The 17,367-nt window shown below is 39.2% G+C and overlaps 1 protein-coding gene across 1 annotated transcript in view; it reads left to right on the top strand.

The window, feature by feature from the left end:
• LOC145983311 (dehydrogenase/reductase SDR family member 11-like) overlaps positions 1 to 8,374 on the top strand; it is a gene marked incomplete at its 3' end in the record, with an annotated part of 33,559 nt that extends 25,185 nt beyond the window's left edge. The window contains exons 3-5 of the mRNA XM_083116456.1: positions 1,437 to 1,566; positions 4,885 to 5,014; positions 8,213 to 8,374. Coding sequence (XP_082972582.1) covers positions 1,437 to 1,566; positions 4,885 to 5,014; positions 8,213 to 8,374 — 422 coding nt within the window. The remainder of the gene's footprint in view (positions 1 to 1,436; positions 1,567 to 4,884; positions 5,015 to 8,212) is intronic.
• Between the last annotated feature and the right edge of the window lie 8,993 nt (positions 8,375 to 17,367).

Genomic DNA, 17,367 nt, shown 5'->3' on the forward strand with positions numbered 1-17,367 from the left:
ATGGATGCGAAACTTGGTACCTTACATTGAAAGAGGAACATAAATTGAGAGTATTTTAAAATAAGATCCTTAGGAAAATCTTTGGACCTAAAAGGGATGAGGAGACAAGTGAGTGGAGAAGGTTACATAATTTAGAAGTACTTAATTTGTATTCATGTCCAGATAGTATTATTAGAATGATTAAATCAAAAAGACTTAGGTGGGCAGGCCATGTGGCACGAATGTGAAAGGAGAGAAGAAGATTCTTGTTGGGAAACCTGATGGTAACAGACATGTAGGAAGGCCAAGACGAAAATGGAGGGATAACGTTGAGATGCACCTAAAGGAAATTGGTAGGGATGGAAAGAGTATATAGATCTTGCTCAGGATAGGGACAGATTAAAGGCCTGTGTTGCTGCAGCCATGAACCTTTGGGTTTAAGATGGCTAGAGAGTTAAGTAGTTAGTTAGTTAAGACACTCTGTACACAGACACAACACAAGATTCAGTTACAAGTTGGACACACCATCAACCAGACTAAGCTAAGTTCAAAATAATTACAAAAACATAGGAATTAAACTCTTCAACCTGCTGCCAGAGACAGCTCACTACACTCACTCCCATTGAAAATGTTAGGACACTTCAAGACTGGCTAAGAGAAAAGGTTTTCTACTCAAGAGATGAATTTATTCTGCACTGAAGAGATGATTTAAATTTCTAGAACTCTTAAAACATGTAATACTGTCCTCTCCATACTCACTCTATATATTTATGTATATATGTTTGTGTTATTCTTGAATTATATTTTACATTTATATGCTTATGCTATTCTTGCATTATGTTTTATGTTTATACTATTCTTGTATTATCTTTCTTATTTTTACTAATGACGACATCTATTGCATTATTGTAATGCTTAATGATGAATAAACATCTTGATATACCCACTGAAACAATGTTAATAAGTGGGCTGCAAGACGTAACCCTTTCAGAAGGTATATAAATGTCAACCTCACTTCCATACATCCATGTAGTACACTGAATTTTGGAGGCTAATAAGTCTCTAGTCAGTTCTCTGTTGGACTAGTGTTTTATGCTGTCCTCTTTAAATGATTTGTTTGTGATTGTCCTTGTGTCAATTTCATCTTAACAGTATTCAATAAAATAAATCAAATCGATCAATTTGTAATAATTATGCTGTGACCTCACATTTCCTGACAGCAGCCCTGCACCCACCTCCACAAAGTGCCATAATTCTCCATCATTTCGTTTTCAACTACCACCCCCAGATGAATGTATCAGAATCATAAGTCTTCTCTCTTCACTTTCTTTTAAAAATTTTGTTACGGCAGAGCAGTTGTCATATCAGTATCTGTTGAAAAGGTGCAATCATTATGTTAGTCATGCAGAAGTTGCAGCGATGAATTGATGTTGCAATTATCTTTTCATACCTTTCAGATGGGAAGACTGAGACATGGAGAAATGTCTTAGATGTGAATGTCCTGGCACTCTGCATCTGCACCAGGGAATCCCTGAGGTCAATGAAGGAGAGGAACGTAGATGATGGACAAATAATCAACATTTCCAGGTGAAAGAAATCTTCATTTCAAATCTTCTTATCTTACGGTTAGGTGGTGGACCAAGAAGAGCTGAACTACATTCAGTAATAAAGTCAGTTCAATTCAATTTAATTCATTTCAGCTGCAGTTACTGACAGTTGAATTGAAGGGACTCTGCCCGCAATCCCCTGATTTTGAGAAATTATAAACATAAAATGAAAGCAGTAAAGTAGTCTGGAAAACCTAAAGAGTTAAATGCAAACTCTCTGAAAATTCTCTTAAATTCCACACCGGTAAACATATTGGTCTTTGCATAACTTTTAAAGTGTTAGTTGAAAATGGCAATTAGAGCTTACATTTAATGGAAAAAAAAAACAATGGTGTATCACTGAAATTTATTTATGGCAACGTATTCTGTGTTACAAATAAATCTCACTTGAAGTCATCAAAAGTACCATTAACTTGAAAATTGTCATAAATGTGGAACACCAGCTATAAGTGTTGCAACGCTTAAATGATATTTCTGACCAGAAAATGTCATGGCTTTGAACCCATGTTCATTTATAGCTGTAGATATTGGTACAATTTCTATTGAATTCAGACTCTTTGAGTGATGTGGAAATGTGTTTTGGATTTTCTTTGTAGATGTGAAAATCTTTAACTGGTGACACTTACATTATACAAGAATAGGAGGAGTTATCTTTCAGTGTCCTTAAGATATTAATAAATATGTATTATAAATTTATAGTTACAAATTCATATTGTTAGTAGTAATGGTAAATTAAGTTTATAGTTAATTAATAGTGCATTTCTAAAGTGACAATGTAAGAGAGAGAGTCAAATGATAATCTTAATTTGTTTTTGTTTTTTTATCTCCCTGATTCCTGCATGTAGGGTGGCATAAGCAGCTCTAGAAATGTTTTCTGGCAGGAGGGAGGAACAACATGTTCTGAAATATCTATTGGGGTTGAGCTGGTCCTGATGCGAATGTATTTATATCAATATTGGTTTCAATTTATTTAATGATACCCACCAATACTTTTAAGATCGGGAGATGCGGCGATGACGAAGCAAAATAATAAAAATATTGCATTTTATATATTTTAGAGAAGATGTAAAAAGAAAGTCAGAATACTCGCATATTTGTGCGAAATAAGCCAAGTGACAGCATGAAACAGCTCGGAATACGCAAGGGATTCGCTAATCTTAGCGCATCGAAATGAGGCACCAGTACTACCCCTCGCGCCGAACCCTCCCGCAAACTTTCCTATTGAAGGCATTGGTATTCGATGGTCCAGCTCGTCGCAGAATGGTGCGAGTCTCCCTGGTCTCTGACCGTGCTGAGAATAGCCGAACCCTTCCGAACAGGAAGACACCCTACAAAGTTCAACGACCTGTACTTTCCCCCACTCTTGAATGTCTGGGTAATAACATGCTCTTCTTTCAGTCCCCATCCCCAGTTTACAGCCACGGCTTCTCTGGAGTCATCACGACTCTTCAGAGTGTCCAATGGCGTGCTCAAGGGGGGGTTGGTGGTATTCATAATACCTGCTTAGGCTCAATATTATTTTTTTAAAAAAAAGGAAGAAAGAAAAGGCAGGAAAAGATGGCAAAATGAGGAATTTAGGAATGACTACTAAAAAGTACACGTAACCCTTTCCCCTTCGAAAATCCTAGGCACATCACTCGAATGTCTGCTATTTCCACTTGTTAAGAGGAAAACACACATTGAGCGATATGAAATCTGCTTTTCATTATCAAAACAATTTGCTAGGAACCATGGTTCGCGTGGACCTCAGCTTCGAGGTGCGGTAAGCGTCGCCGCGCTCCAGTTGCGTCGGGTGTGAAGAAACGGGACACTCACCACTACGGTTGCCTTCACCTGCCGGTGAACTTCAGCAAGAACCAGAGGTATGGCACGTTGACAGTAAATGAAGCAGACCTCGGTGACGCTTACCTCACCTCGATCGCGTGGACCATACCTTCAAGGTGAAGTAAGAGTCGCTCCAGTCGCGTTCGGTATTAAGGAAAACGAAAAAAATGGCCTAAACAGCTGATTCTTCTTAACTTTAAAAGCAACATTTGAGATGTTTGCATTTCAGTTTCCATCATATTTAATAATTCTCGTCGTATGGGATAGAATTATGTGTCTTTTGTAGTCGTAAGGTCTGTGGTACACAGGCGCAACCACGAATTTTTGTCTGAGGGGACAAGTACCAGGATAAACATACCAATAATAATAAGAGTAATAATAATAATAATTTTAATAATATTAATTCTAATAATAATCATATTAATTCTAATAATTATCATATTAATAATAATAATATTATTATAACTGTATTTTATTATTATTATTGATTTGCTATATTTTTCCACGTCTTTTGTGCCAGTTTTGGCTAATTTGCAAAGATGGGGATGAGTGATGATGATATGATGAAATTGATGAATGGACACTCATAAACATCCATGCCCAAGCCGGGATTCGAACCCGGGACCAACATTATTATTATTAGTAGTAGTAGTAGTATTAGTAGTGGTATTGGTAGTATCAAAGATGTTATTACCCTTATCAATTATGCAAGAAGAGGGTAGAAATTGGTGCTAAAGCATTTGTGTTTGAACAAAATATTGGAATTACTTTTTCAACACGTCTAATTTCACATTAATAATGAGAAACAAGCACACAAACTATTTTTGACAGACAGAAAATGCTTGATAAATGCATTCCAAATAAAATTCCTTTTTAGATTAGCATGTATAACTTTCATGCGCGATATGTGTTTCACATGCATGCAACATGGAGCAACGTGGACACTAAATTGTGTACGTATTCAAAGTTTATTTAATACATATTATATACAACACATATATTGCGAGCGAAGCCCTTGGCCGTCAATGTTTGCCCCCTTACCCCTCCTAGAATTGACTTCCGTCAAAGATTGCAAGGGGCAATGCCCCCCTGCCCCCCTGTGGTTGCGCCACTGGGGAGAGGAGAGAGGAGTTTGCAGGATTGTTGTTGGGAAACCTGATGGTAGGAGACCTGTAGGAAGGCTAAGACGAAAATGGAGGGACAACGTTGAGATGGACCTAAAGGAAATCGGTAGGGATGCAAAAGAGTATAAAGATCTTGCTCAGGATAGGGACAGATGGAAGGCCTGTGTTGCTGCAGCCATGAACCTTCGGGTTAAAGAAGGCTAGATAGTTTGTTAGTTAGTTATGTATGACCATCGATATATGTACGTACATTATTCACATAAATCCTTATGAAATAGATCATGCTTTTCTGAATAATTGACTTTTGTTGCAACCTCTATAATATGTCTGTGAAATTTTGTTTCATCCAGTGTTTCAGGACATTATGTCCAACCTTTGATAACAGCCCACTTCTACATTGGAACGAAGCATGCAGTGAAAGCCTTCACAGAGGGCCTGAGGCAGGAGTTGGCTGTTGCTGGAAGCAATAATCGAATCACGGTTAGTCAAAAATGATATTCAATCTACTATAGACATTCATAAAATGTTCATTGCAACCAAAAGTTCCAACACTTCCATTACATAATAAGTTATTTTGACCTTTCCTTTCTCCTTCAACTGGACTGGCAAGTTAAAATCTTCCACCTTTGAGTTGAAAATTGAAGGTGGCTCTGGAAACTTAACCAATTTACTTTCAACATGCTTTTTTCTTAGTTACACCCATTTTGTTCCAAATTCTCCTTGGTTTCTGTTCAATTTCATATTTCCAAAGCAAATACATGGGAGAGACGGACAGAAGCATTAACCTAGGAGAGACATTAAAGAGGAAGATCGAATAACAGCATTGAGAGAGCATACTTTGCCATATGGGCACAGGATTAAGAAAGTACAAATAAAAGAGAAGAGGGAAAATGATATAGAGGGAAAAGTGGCAGAGACAAAACATATCTGCATAAACAGGGGAGAGAAAATGAACAAGAATGAAGGGGAAATTGGAACAAAATGAATGAAGCTAATAAAAGAGCACGTAGAAAGTAAATTGTAGAAGAGGAGGGAAGACAAGAAGAGTAGTCACAGGATGGAGGGGAGGGAAAGAAACGGCCAGTTATGACACCTGGGTAGGAATAGGAAGGTGGGAAAATCAGTTTTCCTAGAAGGAAACAAGGACACAAATTAGACATTAGAGTGCCTAGCCATGTAAGGTTGAGTGTGTGTGTGTGTGTGTGTTTATCTTGGTGTAAGCTTGAAAAAGTTCTGGGAAACCAGGACAAAACAACACAGAAAAAATAGAAACCATTAAAAATTACTGTATTATATTATTTTTTCTACAAGAAGTGGTTACAGGAAACTTTAAGACAAACATAAAATCATTAAGGGCATCTCCTACAATGGCGGCTGACAAAGGAATCGTGAGTGACTGCAAGTTAAGAAAAGCTTCTACTTTCATTTTATAAAATATTCTTCCACTATGTGCTTTGACTGAATTATTCTAAAATCAACACTGTTATATATCACTTATTTTACACTCTAGAATTTACCGCATACTCTTGAAAGTTGTCTTAACAGGAGAAAGTAGTTTTTAAAATGCATTTTGACTCATTTCTCCATGGTTAGGAAAGCGTTGGTAACAACCGTGGCCCAACGTAAGACCAACTTTAACTTGCCAACCAACGTAGATCCAACCTTTCCTACGTAAAAACTGCAGTTGGCCAACGGTTGTGGTTGCTTGGGAATGACAAGCTGTAAGCTTGCATAGGGTTGAATCAAGCCAACTACATATCATGTGTCAAAATTGCAGCAAAATTTACATGACATTACTTGCTCCAAGCTCGTCACAGAAAGCTGCATGCTTGAAACAAGCTTGCATGATGCTTGCATCAAGCTTGCCGTATCCAACTAGATTTCATGAGCTTCAAGCTTGCTATCTTAAGCTTGCTACAAGCTTTCGTGCTATCTGGTACCCATTCTCTGCAGAAACAAACCTTCTAACCATTGCCTTGATGCATGCTCTTACACTGATAGTGCTGTGTACAGGTAAAAAGGTAAAGTTCCCCGTGCATACAGCACCATGCCCTGAAGGCACATTTAGGAGGATGTGGGGTTATTGCCCCATATATTCTCGATCTCGGCCATTTAGGAGGTGATGTGATCAGCACCACACTCTGGCCACCTTTACCCCCCTCCCCCAGGATTGCCCCAATGTACCCATTGATTTGAGGCTGCATGAACCCCAGAGCCGCTTTATGCGGAAAGATGGCCAGAAAAATTCCGACCTTTCTGATTTCATTTGATTTATTTGCCGTCCAAGCAGGGGTGCTCACAGGTGAGATTCATGTCATGGCGTAACATTCTGGCATGAACGTGGGAACAAACCAAGAACCATGACCATTCTGGTGGGTGATGTGACTCGCTGAATCATTAATTTTCATTATTTGAGCACTCGCTCCTCATGGTAAGCTTGATGGTAATAAGCAAGAGGTACTAACTACACACTTGGAAATGGCAAAACACAAGCATTTGGATCTACACCTTCAAGTCTAGATTAACATGGTTTGGAAAAGGATAATACCTGTCTGTCTCCGATGATGAAGTTCCCCGCTGAGAGCTGTTAGAATCAATTCATATTCGATCGCTCAATCTCCCCAGTTGCTTCTCCTTCCAAGACTCAAGACAAAAGACCCCTCGCCACCCGTTGTTCTCTCTTTTGTTACTTCCCATCTCTCACTGGTCATTGGCCTGCAATACCTGTTGATCAGCACCTTAACTCTAATAAACCAAAAAGATTTGTTAATAACTGACATGCCATTCTTTGAATGCCTGAGAGAGCAACGGCCGGTGATTGAGGTTTATGAATTCTGGTTTGATATAATTCTCTAGTTAGAGGAGATTGATACAATGGGATTCATGGGAATTTTTCAGGGGCACAAAATTTTAAAATATTTCTATATATCTTCACACAAAAATTAGGGGATCGTTTCGTTTGATTGACTTGTTATTGATTTTTAGTTATGGTTATTATGTACAGTTTTTTCTACTCTACCTACCAGTGGGTGATTGTGGCGATGGGGTTGAAATGAAACACCACCTCTTTAAAATAGGTTTGGAAAGGGGCAGGACTGATCTTCACATTAGTGCAAGATTAGTCAAGCAGACAAACTGTTAAGAATAAGGTTCAGTACACTAACAATGACAGTGAGCCTAAGCAGTTTTGTACATTTTATGTTAGCAAACATGAAAGTGAGCCTAAAGTAAACATATACTATTGCTTAAATTTTATGCCTGTATTATATTGTTCCGCAAATTTTGTCTAACCAAAATGAATTTACTAAATAATTTTGCATGAAGGGGGGAAGGAGGAATGTTTTACCTTTTGGGGGGAGTGCGTCATAGGCCTGGGGGAGGGTTGGCACACCTGCATCCAAGGACTACAGGTTTTGTACAATTAGTTCAAATCTTAGTTCAGCAACCAGTTGGTATTGAACCTTGGTCTCCCACGTGGCAGTCATATGCCCTACCGATTAGTGCACAGTAGCTCTGACAGTATTGTGTTGTACACAGATTACACCTCTCTATCCAGTGCAGTCATTGGTACCACTGTACTACCTACCAGTAATAAATGGTGGACCATGAGTTGTGGTAAATTCTAAATTGTAAATCATATTGTACACTTTATATGATGTCGTACTTTTCTTTGCACAGGCTATAAGCCCTGGAATGACGAGAACAGGATTGCTTGACCAGCTCCAGGAAGCTGGAATAAAGATGGGAGACGTGGAATTCAGCAAAGCTAAAACTATTATGGAGTCCAAAGACATTGCTGATGCAGTGGTCTACGTGCTGTCTACACCTCCAACTGTTCAGGTACGTCTTTTATAGAGGTGAAAGGTTAGTCAAAGATTAACAAAGAAGAACCAGTTTAACAATGGATCTTGTCACTGTTACATTGTTGTAACGTAGCAACTTAACTGTGAAACAAGCAGTCTGTTTTATTATTATTTTGCATGAGAATTTTTATCACATTTCAAAATTATAAATCCCAAATACCACAGGCAATTCAAACTCATCATTACAGAGATTCTTAATGTCTTCTGTTACATTAGGTATTAAACATCACAACAGGAAACTGTGTTTTTATGTGTGTAACAACTGAAGACCACAAGAGATAGAGAAATAATTCTCCAATGCAAGTAATGCATACATACAAGAAAAATGGATAGTACTAATTGCTGACCAATTTGATTACTACATATTATTTTAAAAGTGAAATTGGGATTTTGTTTTTGGAAATAGAAAGTGTTATCTAGCATCTAACAACCCCGTAGATAGTCATGGTACAACTTTTTACTGAACACAAAACTGACATTTTTGTAAATACAAGACAGTGTTTTCATTACTGTACTGTACGCTTTCATTTATACTAAAGAATTAATAGTAATACACTGTAAATAAATTCTACTTGGCAACATAACATGACTAACATAGTGGAAGCCAGAGAAGGTAGAATAAGTCCTCCGATGGTAATATTTGAATATTCAGCAATAACAGGAAGCAAATGCACAAGAAATGTTCTCATAACTGTGATTCTTTATCAATACACATATTTACTATTATGTTAGCAAAAATGAGGAGAAAGTGTCTTATTTTTAATTGAACTAAGAAGTTATTACTTACCCCTCAAAAGTGGGATAAAAACATAACTGCCCATTTCGAAAAAAGATAAGATAAATTACAGACAAAGATGAATGAAATAATTTTACTGACTGGAGGAGGTGAATGTTGTGTGGGGTGGTATGCATATTTAATATACCCTTAAATGTGTATGAAATGTGCATAATAAATATGTATAAAAGTTCTCAATCACAAAGAATGAGGAATCTCATGCTACTAATTCAATACAGAAGAAACAAGCATGCCATTTTCTATGAAGTAATGTTTCAGTTTTAAAACCAAGCTTATTAAACAAATTTTAACTTGAGCATTATTAACTTATGTAGAAAATGCCTCATTGTAAAAATCGTGTAGCCTCTTGAATTCTTAGTTACTGAAGATGGAATGCCACTACATCAAATTTTAGTGTCCGAGTTGTGAGCAATAAAAATTAATTAGAACGAGATACTTTTCTCCTCGAAATCAGGTCTCAAACAAGGTGTTATTGTGTTTTTGGGCTACGCGATTATCACCCTTCACGCCCTTAAGTGTATGCGATTCTCACCCCTTCAGTGTAAACATGACCACGTGTGGGAGGAGTTAAAAGTTCGACGACCAATAGAGAAAAAGGACAATTGCTCTCGGGGCAAGGGAACTCGAGGAAAGGAAGTAGGGACTGGAGAAGGACAGTTCAACATTCACATTCAGACTGAGGTTTCAGCACTTTTACAGGTCGGAGAGGAAATTATTTTCTCCTCTCTTGACAAAGCCTAGATTCTCAGCTTTCAGATTTCAACTTTAACTTTTTAACTTGTTAGGAAATGGTGCTCAAGTAAAGACTAGTGTTTGAATGCAACGCTGGCCATCAGCGGTCTTCGCTGCTAAATTGTTTTAACCCAGTGCATCACTGTTAAGTGATCGTGTTTTGTCTGCATGGTGCGTGTGGAGATGAGTTGCAAAGTTGTAACGTGCCCACCGTTACATGGTGGTATGGTAAAGTGTGTATGGTTTGGTAAAGTGAGATATATATATATGTATGTGTATATATATATATATATATATATATATATATATATATATATATACAGGGTGTTTCTAAAGGTCGTTTACAACGCTTGGGAGGAGATTCCTCACACAAAAACAAGCAAAAAGTCTAAGTTCCATTTTTACGACTGAGGCTTCGTTTCCGAGATAGGAGCCTCGCAAAAGGTGACAAAGTGATCGTCACACCTAACTGGGACGAATACTATAACAGATAGAGAGGCGGTTCCAAGGGAATCATAAAGGAATCGTATGTGCTCAGTCCGGAAGTCACTATGAAAAGTTCACTGCACGCATGCGCAATGGAGTCCTCAAAGGAATTGGGGATTTCCAGCAAGAACAATGCATGGAAAAGTATGTAACGCAGCAAGAAGGAAATTGACAATGAGAAATGCGTTAAAGACAACACATTCCGACCTCAATCATCAAAACATGAGCACGGAACACAAAATCCGAAAAGTTGAGCAATGTTGCATACCCCAGTTACACGCGAGGAATGAACGAATCATGTCATGTGGCATACGAGAGACACATTACTACACCAGGAGGAGGGAAAGAAAAACACAATATCAGAAGATTACGACAACGTGTATTTTTACACGCGACAACTACGTAATCCCCCTCCCCAACACACAACAAACAACAAATGCTACAATGTCTTACACACAGACCGTGCGTGTCACTGTACACCAACTGAAGATGTCACTTTCATCACATAAAGGGGGTGGGGAGCAATACCAAGAGTGTTCGCAAGCGATCACTGTGACGTAAAAGAGACCAGTTTTGAAAGCGTTGCGCAGGCAAGTCTGGCTCTCGTAGACTACGTTTGACCTTCATGGCTGCTGTACCCGCGAGAGGAGCTCGAAGGGTTGGTTCTCTCAGGCAGTCGTCCCAGTCGTGTTGCAGGTACTGGGATATGATCAGCAGTTCGCTCTAGGTTGTCATACGCATTGAAGAGTACTGGTATGTTGTATTGAAAGAAGTTGACGTGGTGGAGTGGGCAAGTCAAATATCGCAACAATTGGTCTGTGGTGTTCGTACGGTGATACGGCCAATTTGTGCAGTGTGCCAGTGTTAAACAAAAACGATACTTTGCAGTTCCAGCTCCCTATTACACAGATGGCTGAGTGTACGACCTAGCAGCTAGCAGACATGCATCTCATGTATGGGGAGGTACGTGGTAATAGCCATGAGGCAAGGCGTCTTTATGGAGAACGCTTTCCACATAGACGTTTACCGTCTCACGCCTTCTTTCAGGTAATGGACAGTCGACTGCGTGAAACAGGGTCAGTGTTTCCACCGCGGCAAGAAGTTGGAAGACCCCGAAGTGTACGCACACATCAGTTTGCAGAAGATGTGTTAACAGCGGTCGCAGAACATCCTAGCACCAGTACGCGCGTGCTCGCTTGGGCACGAAACACGTCTCATGTGAATGTTTGGCGAGTGTTGTCAGAGGAAGGAATGCACCCGTTTAAACTGCAGAAAGTAAAGAACTGTTACCTCGTGACTTTTGCCCTCGTATGGAGTTTTGCCAATGGCTGTTGCATCAGCTGGACACAAACCCTCACTTCGGGGCAAAGGTATTGTGGACAGATGAAGCCATTTTCACCAGGATGGATGTCTTCAATAGTAGAAACAGTCATATGTGGGACTTTGACAACCCACATGCACTTTTTGTGGCCCATCAACATCACAGGTTTTCAATGAATGTGTGGTGCGAGATAGTACATGATCATTTAATTGGACCATACATTCTCCCTGTTCGCCTGAATGGTCGCACGTATCATGCATTTCTTAGTGAGGTTCTGCCTGAACTGTTGGAGACCGTACCTTTGGCACTGCGGCAAGAAATGTGGTACCAACACGATGGGGCACCAGCTCATTTCGATCGTAATGTACGACATTTTCTGCATGACGAGTTTCGCAATAGATTCATTGGTAGGGATGAGCCTGAGCTTTGCCCACCGAGGTCACCAGATCTCAACCCTCTCGATTTTTCCTTCTGGGGAGAAACGAAAACCCTCGTATACGATACACCTGTCACATCAGCTGAGGACCTCGTTGCTCGCATCAACGTCGCCGCCGCGACGGTAGCAGATACACCTGGCTTGTTTGCTCGTACTCGACAATCCTTGATTCGTCGCTGTCATCTCTGCGTAGAAGTGAACGGGAGAAATTTTTAATACCGTCCGTGATTATCGCCCTCGGCAAATCCCAGTGAGAACACTCTTGGTATTGCTCCCCACCCCCTGTGTGCGGTGAAAGTGACATCTTCAATTGTTGTACAGTGACACACACGGTCTGTGCGTAAGACATTTTAGCATTTGTTGCTTGTTGTGTGTGGGGGGGGGATATTACGTAGTTGTCGCGTGTATTGATTGATTGATTGATTTAGTTTATTTTACTTCGCGTTTTGTGCCTCTAGGCTAATTTGCGAAGATGGGGATAAGTGATGAAATGATGAAATTGATGAATGGACATTCACAAACAACCAAGCCCGACCGGGATTCGAACCCGGGACCCTTAGTTGTCGCGTGTAAAAATACACGTTGTCGTAATCATCTGATATTGTGTTTTTCTTTCCCTCCTCCTGGTGTAGTAATGTGTCTCTCGTATGCCACATGATATGATTCGTTCATTCCTCGCGTGTAACTGGGGTATGCAACCGTGCTCACCTTTTCGGATTTTGTGTTCCGTGCTCATGTTTTGATGTTTGAGTTCGGGGTGTGTTGTCTTTAACGCATTTCTCATTGTCACGGTCCTTCTTGCTGCGTTACATACCCTTTCCATGCATTCATCTTGCTGGAAATCCCCAATTCCTTTGAGGACTCCATTGCGCATGCGTGCAGTGAACTTTTCATAGTGACTTCCGGACTGAGCACATACGATTCCTTTATGATTCCCTTGGAACCGCCTCTCTATCTGTTATAGTATTCGTCCCAGTTAGGTGTGACGATCACTTTGTCACCTTTTGCGAGGCTCCTATCTCGGAAACGAAGCCTCAGTCGTAAAAATGGAACTTAGACTTTTTGCTTGTTTTCGTGTGAGGAATCACCTCCCAAGCGTTGTAAACGACCTTTAGAAACACCCTGTATATATATATATATATATATATTGCCGGCACACTGTCTATGGCTCACATGTTAGTTTCGTAAGAAGGACGCTATTGATTTAAGTTATCTCTCTTTCGGTCAAATAATGTGTTCTTCCCATTGTTGTTGGTTTGTAACTGATAAAGAATTGTCTATTTTCTTCTGTATAGAATCGGTACAATGCAATGTGCTCTTAGTTATTTTTATGTTTGGGGATTTTTACCGAGTAGGATTGAGAGAATTTTGAACGTACGGTTTGTATCTCTGTTTAAAGTGAGTTGGCAACGCGTACTCATAGTTAGGATTTTCGCCGCCCATGCGCCACTCCCAAACTTTATAAAAGCAGCGCAGACGGGCCGAGAGCTCAGTTGACTGCCAGATGCCAACTGCGGAAGGATCGGAAGATCTGGTCCCCAAGACTTCGGTCTAGGATAAGTCCCCGGCCAGATCTTCCCTAACTGATGTTTCCCCCTTACTGATCCGGTTCCAGGTTCAAACCTCGGACAAGCCCCCGACCGGGTCCTTTCTTCAACAGTACCTTGGTTCCCAGGTGCAAACCCCGGGAAGGTCCCCGACCAAGGAACTGAAATGAATGAGTCCCTCACAAACCGGTTCCTAATAATGTACTAATAATTATCCGGGGCCACGTGACTAATTAACAAAAACCAATTAACAGTAAAAAGGGTCCCACGTGATTACATAAAAGAAAACCACAAGTGACCAAAATAATCGCCCTCTATCAAAATTGCCAACTGGGGGGGGGTAGAAATAGAAGTTAGAGAAACAGGATGCACAGGGTCCGCGGATAATTATTAGTACATTACGGAACTCGCGTATTTGTATCAAGTGGGATAAAGTAGAGTAGTGTGTTGTTCCCATGAGGGCTAAGGGTTGTATTATTATTATTATTATTATTGGTGCCTAAGTTGAATAAAATTGTCACGTGGAATGAAAACAGGAGGTCCCTAACTGAGATAAACTTTGGCTATTTGGATCCAACTGGTACTGTAATTAACTCTAATCTATCAGGGATAAAATTGTATGCAACCACCAGAGTAAATGTAAGGTAAATTATTTTCTCATGTAATAAGTTTGTTAACGGGTCAATGCTTTACCCGGGGGTCGAACCGGTTATCTTTTAACACAATATTTTGTTGTAAAGATCTTGTATTCACTTTTTGCGGTAAAATATAAATGACCATTGCTCACACTCAAAAAGGATATTCATGGTTTTCATTTCGAGCTTCACTGTTATTCACGTTACACCCAGCAAGCCCTGAGATATCCAGAATCTGTGTTCTCCGACTGGAAGGAAGTTAGTACTTATGGGTAGACTTTTGCCTCGCTCCCCCCATCTTGTAAGGTTCTGTGTAGCTCCTTGTGTAAGGGCTCTGCGTAGCCCCTGTGTGTAGTATCTGCGCGGAGGGGGGGGGCAGTCTGTTGCAAAGTGTTGTAAGTATGTCAGCTACAGTGCATTAAATACTATGTCATAATATGTTTCAGTGTCTTGATTTCTCATTATTTCTTGTAATAATAATTTTGGCATGAACTTGGCTCGTGAATTAAGACCAACGCATTGGGAACGTAAGTGTCTTAATCCGTTGGCCGAACTCTTGGACCGTCGACACGATGTATAATCCCGTGTCTTAATTGTTTTGGTACATTTATTTCTTTTACATAAGTGAACATCCATGCTTAATTAACGTAAGACCAGATTCGAACCGGAAAACACCCACATCTTTTTTATCTCTAATATAATTTCAGAACTGTTAGATAACGTTTGAGGAGGTGTAAAAATGTAGCACCTTAGTGGACACCCCTTGGAAGTATTAACTAATTTAATATCCGTCTAAATTTAATTTTGTGTCAGAAATCGTGATTTCCAAGACATCTGGATATGATTTCATATTTACACGTAACGAAACACCTACTGTTTTCAGTTGATGAACTGTACTGCTAATGTTTTCTACTGTTTTTAGTAGTCCAACTGTGTCTCATGTCTTAAGTAGCTGAGCTGTACTCTCAATGTTTTCAGTAACATAATTGTACAACTAACATCTCTTATTGTGTTCATTATATTGCTATGTGAAAACAGTACTATTATAAGTAGTGAAAACATTATATATATCACTAATGAAAAACTATCTATTCCTGGAGGCAATAAATGAGTTTATAACATATTGTAGCAAGTATTATGCATTATTATTCACATTGTTTCTTCAGTGCAGTAGCCGTACTGCTGAAGTACAGTAGCTGTACAGTAGACCTACAATTTGTTTTCAGTACATTTCATAGTACAGTGTCTCTCAAAAGTTTTAGGACAACGACATTTTAAACTAGGCAACTCAATTTACACAAGATGTTGGTGGGTTGCGTGAAGAGTTAGGCTCAATTTCAGGGTTGCCACATGCACAATAGATATTTATAAAATACACGAAAGTAATAAAAACAAGTAATATTGTACAAAATTATTAAAAATATCACTATTATATCGCAAGTGACAAAATTCTTTCTGAAAGAAAAAAAAATAGGTTTTCTAGTATTTCATCGCTGATGAGTCTACAGAAAGGAAAAGAGGTGAGAGAAAACGAAAGGTGACAAAGGAGAGGAGAAGAAAGCGAAAGGAGAAGAAAGCGAAAGGATAAGAGCAAAAGTAGAGGAGAGACGAAAGAGAGGATAGACGAGGAGAGGAGATGTAGTGAAGAGAATGGAGAAAGATTCTAGGAGAGATGAGGAAAAAGGAGCAAAGAAGAGAGAAGAGGAGTGGAGATGAGTGGGTTGGAGATAAGATACGAGAAAAGTAGGGAAGGCGATATGAGATAAAAGCAGAGCGAGCAGAAGGAGGGGAGAGGAGAAGGAGAAGAGAAGAGAAGAACAGAAGGGACTGAAGAGAAGAGGTAGTTGCAGAAAATATCGTCTCAGCGTCAAGAATTGATGCATTGGTCAAATTATCGACATGAAACATTCAATAACATTTTGAAATGTATTGGAGAATGTTTTGGCTTAGTTCAGAGCAAGCTAAAATCTTCCATGTAAGATCTTTGATTTTACCTGCGATTATACCACTAAAAACATGAATGTAATTTGAGCATTTATAAGTATTATCCAATTTTTGTCCACTTCTCGATCGATGAAATGGAGATTTTGTAATTTAATATTTCCCTTCCCCCCATCGTTAATTTCAAAGTGAATCATTTCCTTTCACACGGCGTGGACAATGAACACAATGGGATAGGTCTAAAACTTACGAACATTTTCTGCCACCGGAAGGGTTTGAACTTACGACCACCAGATTGACAGCCCTGAACGATAAACACTACCCTACAAGCTTTCGCTCCTGAAAGTAAGTAGAAGGAGCTGACCAATGTGAAATGTAGATGCAACTCTCCTCCTACATGTAATGTGCAAAGAATACTTGTTTGTAACAAAGAAAACGAAGGTAGTACGACTCGGCGAAAACATTTAATGGAGAATTGCACATGATGAAAACTTTTCATTCGAAATTTGCGGAGGTCTCCTTGCATTGAACTCGAGTGGGAAAAGGGGTAAAATTAGTATGTCCTGAATTGCCACAAATATAAATAGTTATTTCATTAATATTTGTCAATGTCTTTGAAGCAGTACACAATTATCGTTAGAGTATCATAATTCACGATTATATACATGAAAATATCTCTTTGAATGTGTGTCAATTCATTTATTTGTTTATTTTTTTATAAATTCCATATGCATAACAACGTAGCCTCTATACACTGCTATTACAAATAATGTTACCATGCTCTTGTTTATAATAAAAGAAGAATTAAAAAAAGAACACCTAGTATGGAGGATCGAACCTGGGACCGTAATCAATGCTTTCAAGAACTCTAACCAATACACTACGCCCTTTGTTTCCCTTGGAGCAACAGTTCTTAATTATTCTGTCGCGTGAATATTGTAAACGTTATCCTGCAAAAAGAAGTTCAATACTCTACTCTGATATAGCTCTGTAGTAGTGCATATTGGGCGTTTCAAAGTCATACTTGGTACGAGTGTTTTTGTAGCCTCTTTTTTATCAATTGAAAATCAGTTTTT

The sequence above is a fragment of the Lepisma saccharinum genome, unplaced genomic scaffold (genome assembly GCF_977018435.1).
Source record: "Lepisma saccharinum unplaced genomic scaffold, izLepSacc3.1 HAP1_SCAFFOLD_768, whole genome shotgun sequence".
In the NCBI taxonomy this organism is placed as follows: Eukaryota; Metazoa; Arthropoda; class Insecta; order Zygentoma; family Lepismatidae; genus Lepisma; species Lepisma saccharinum.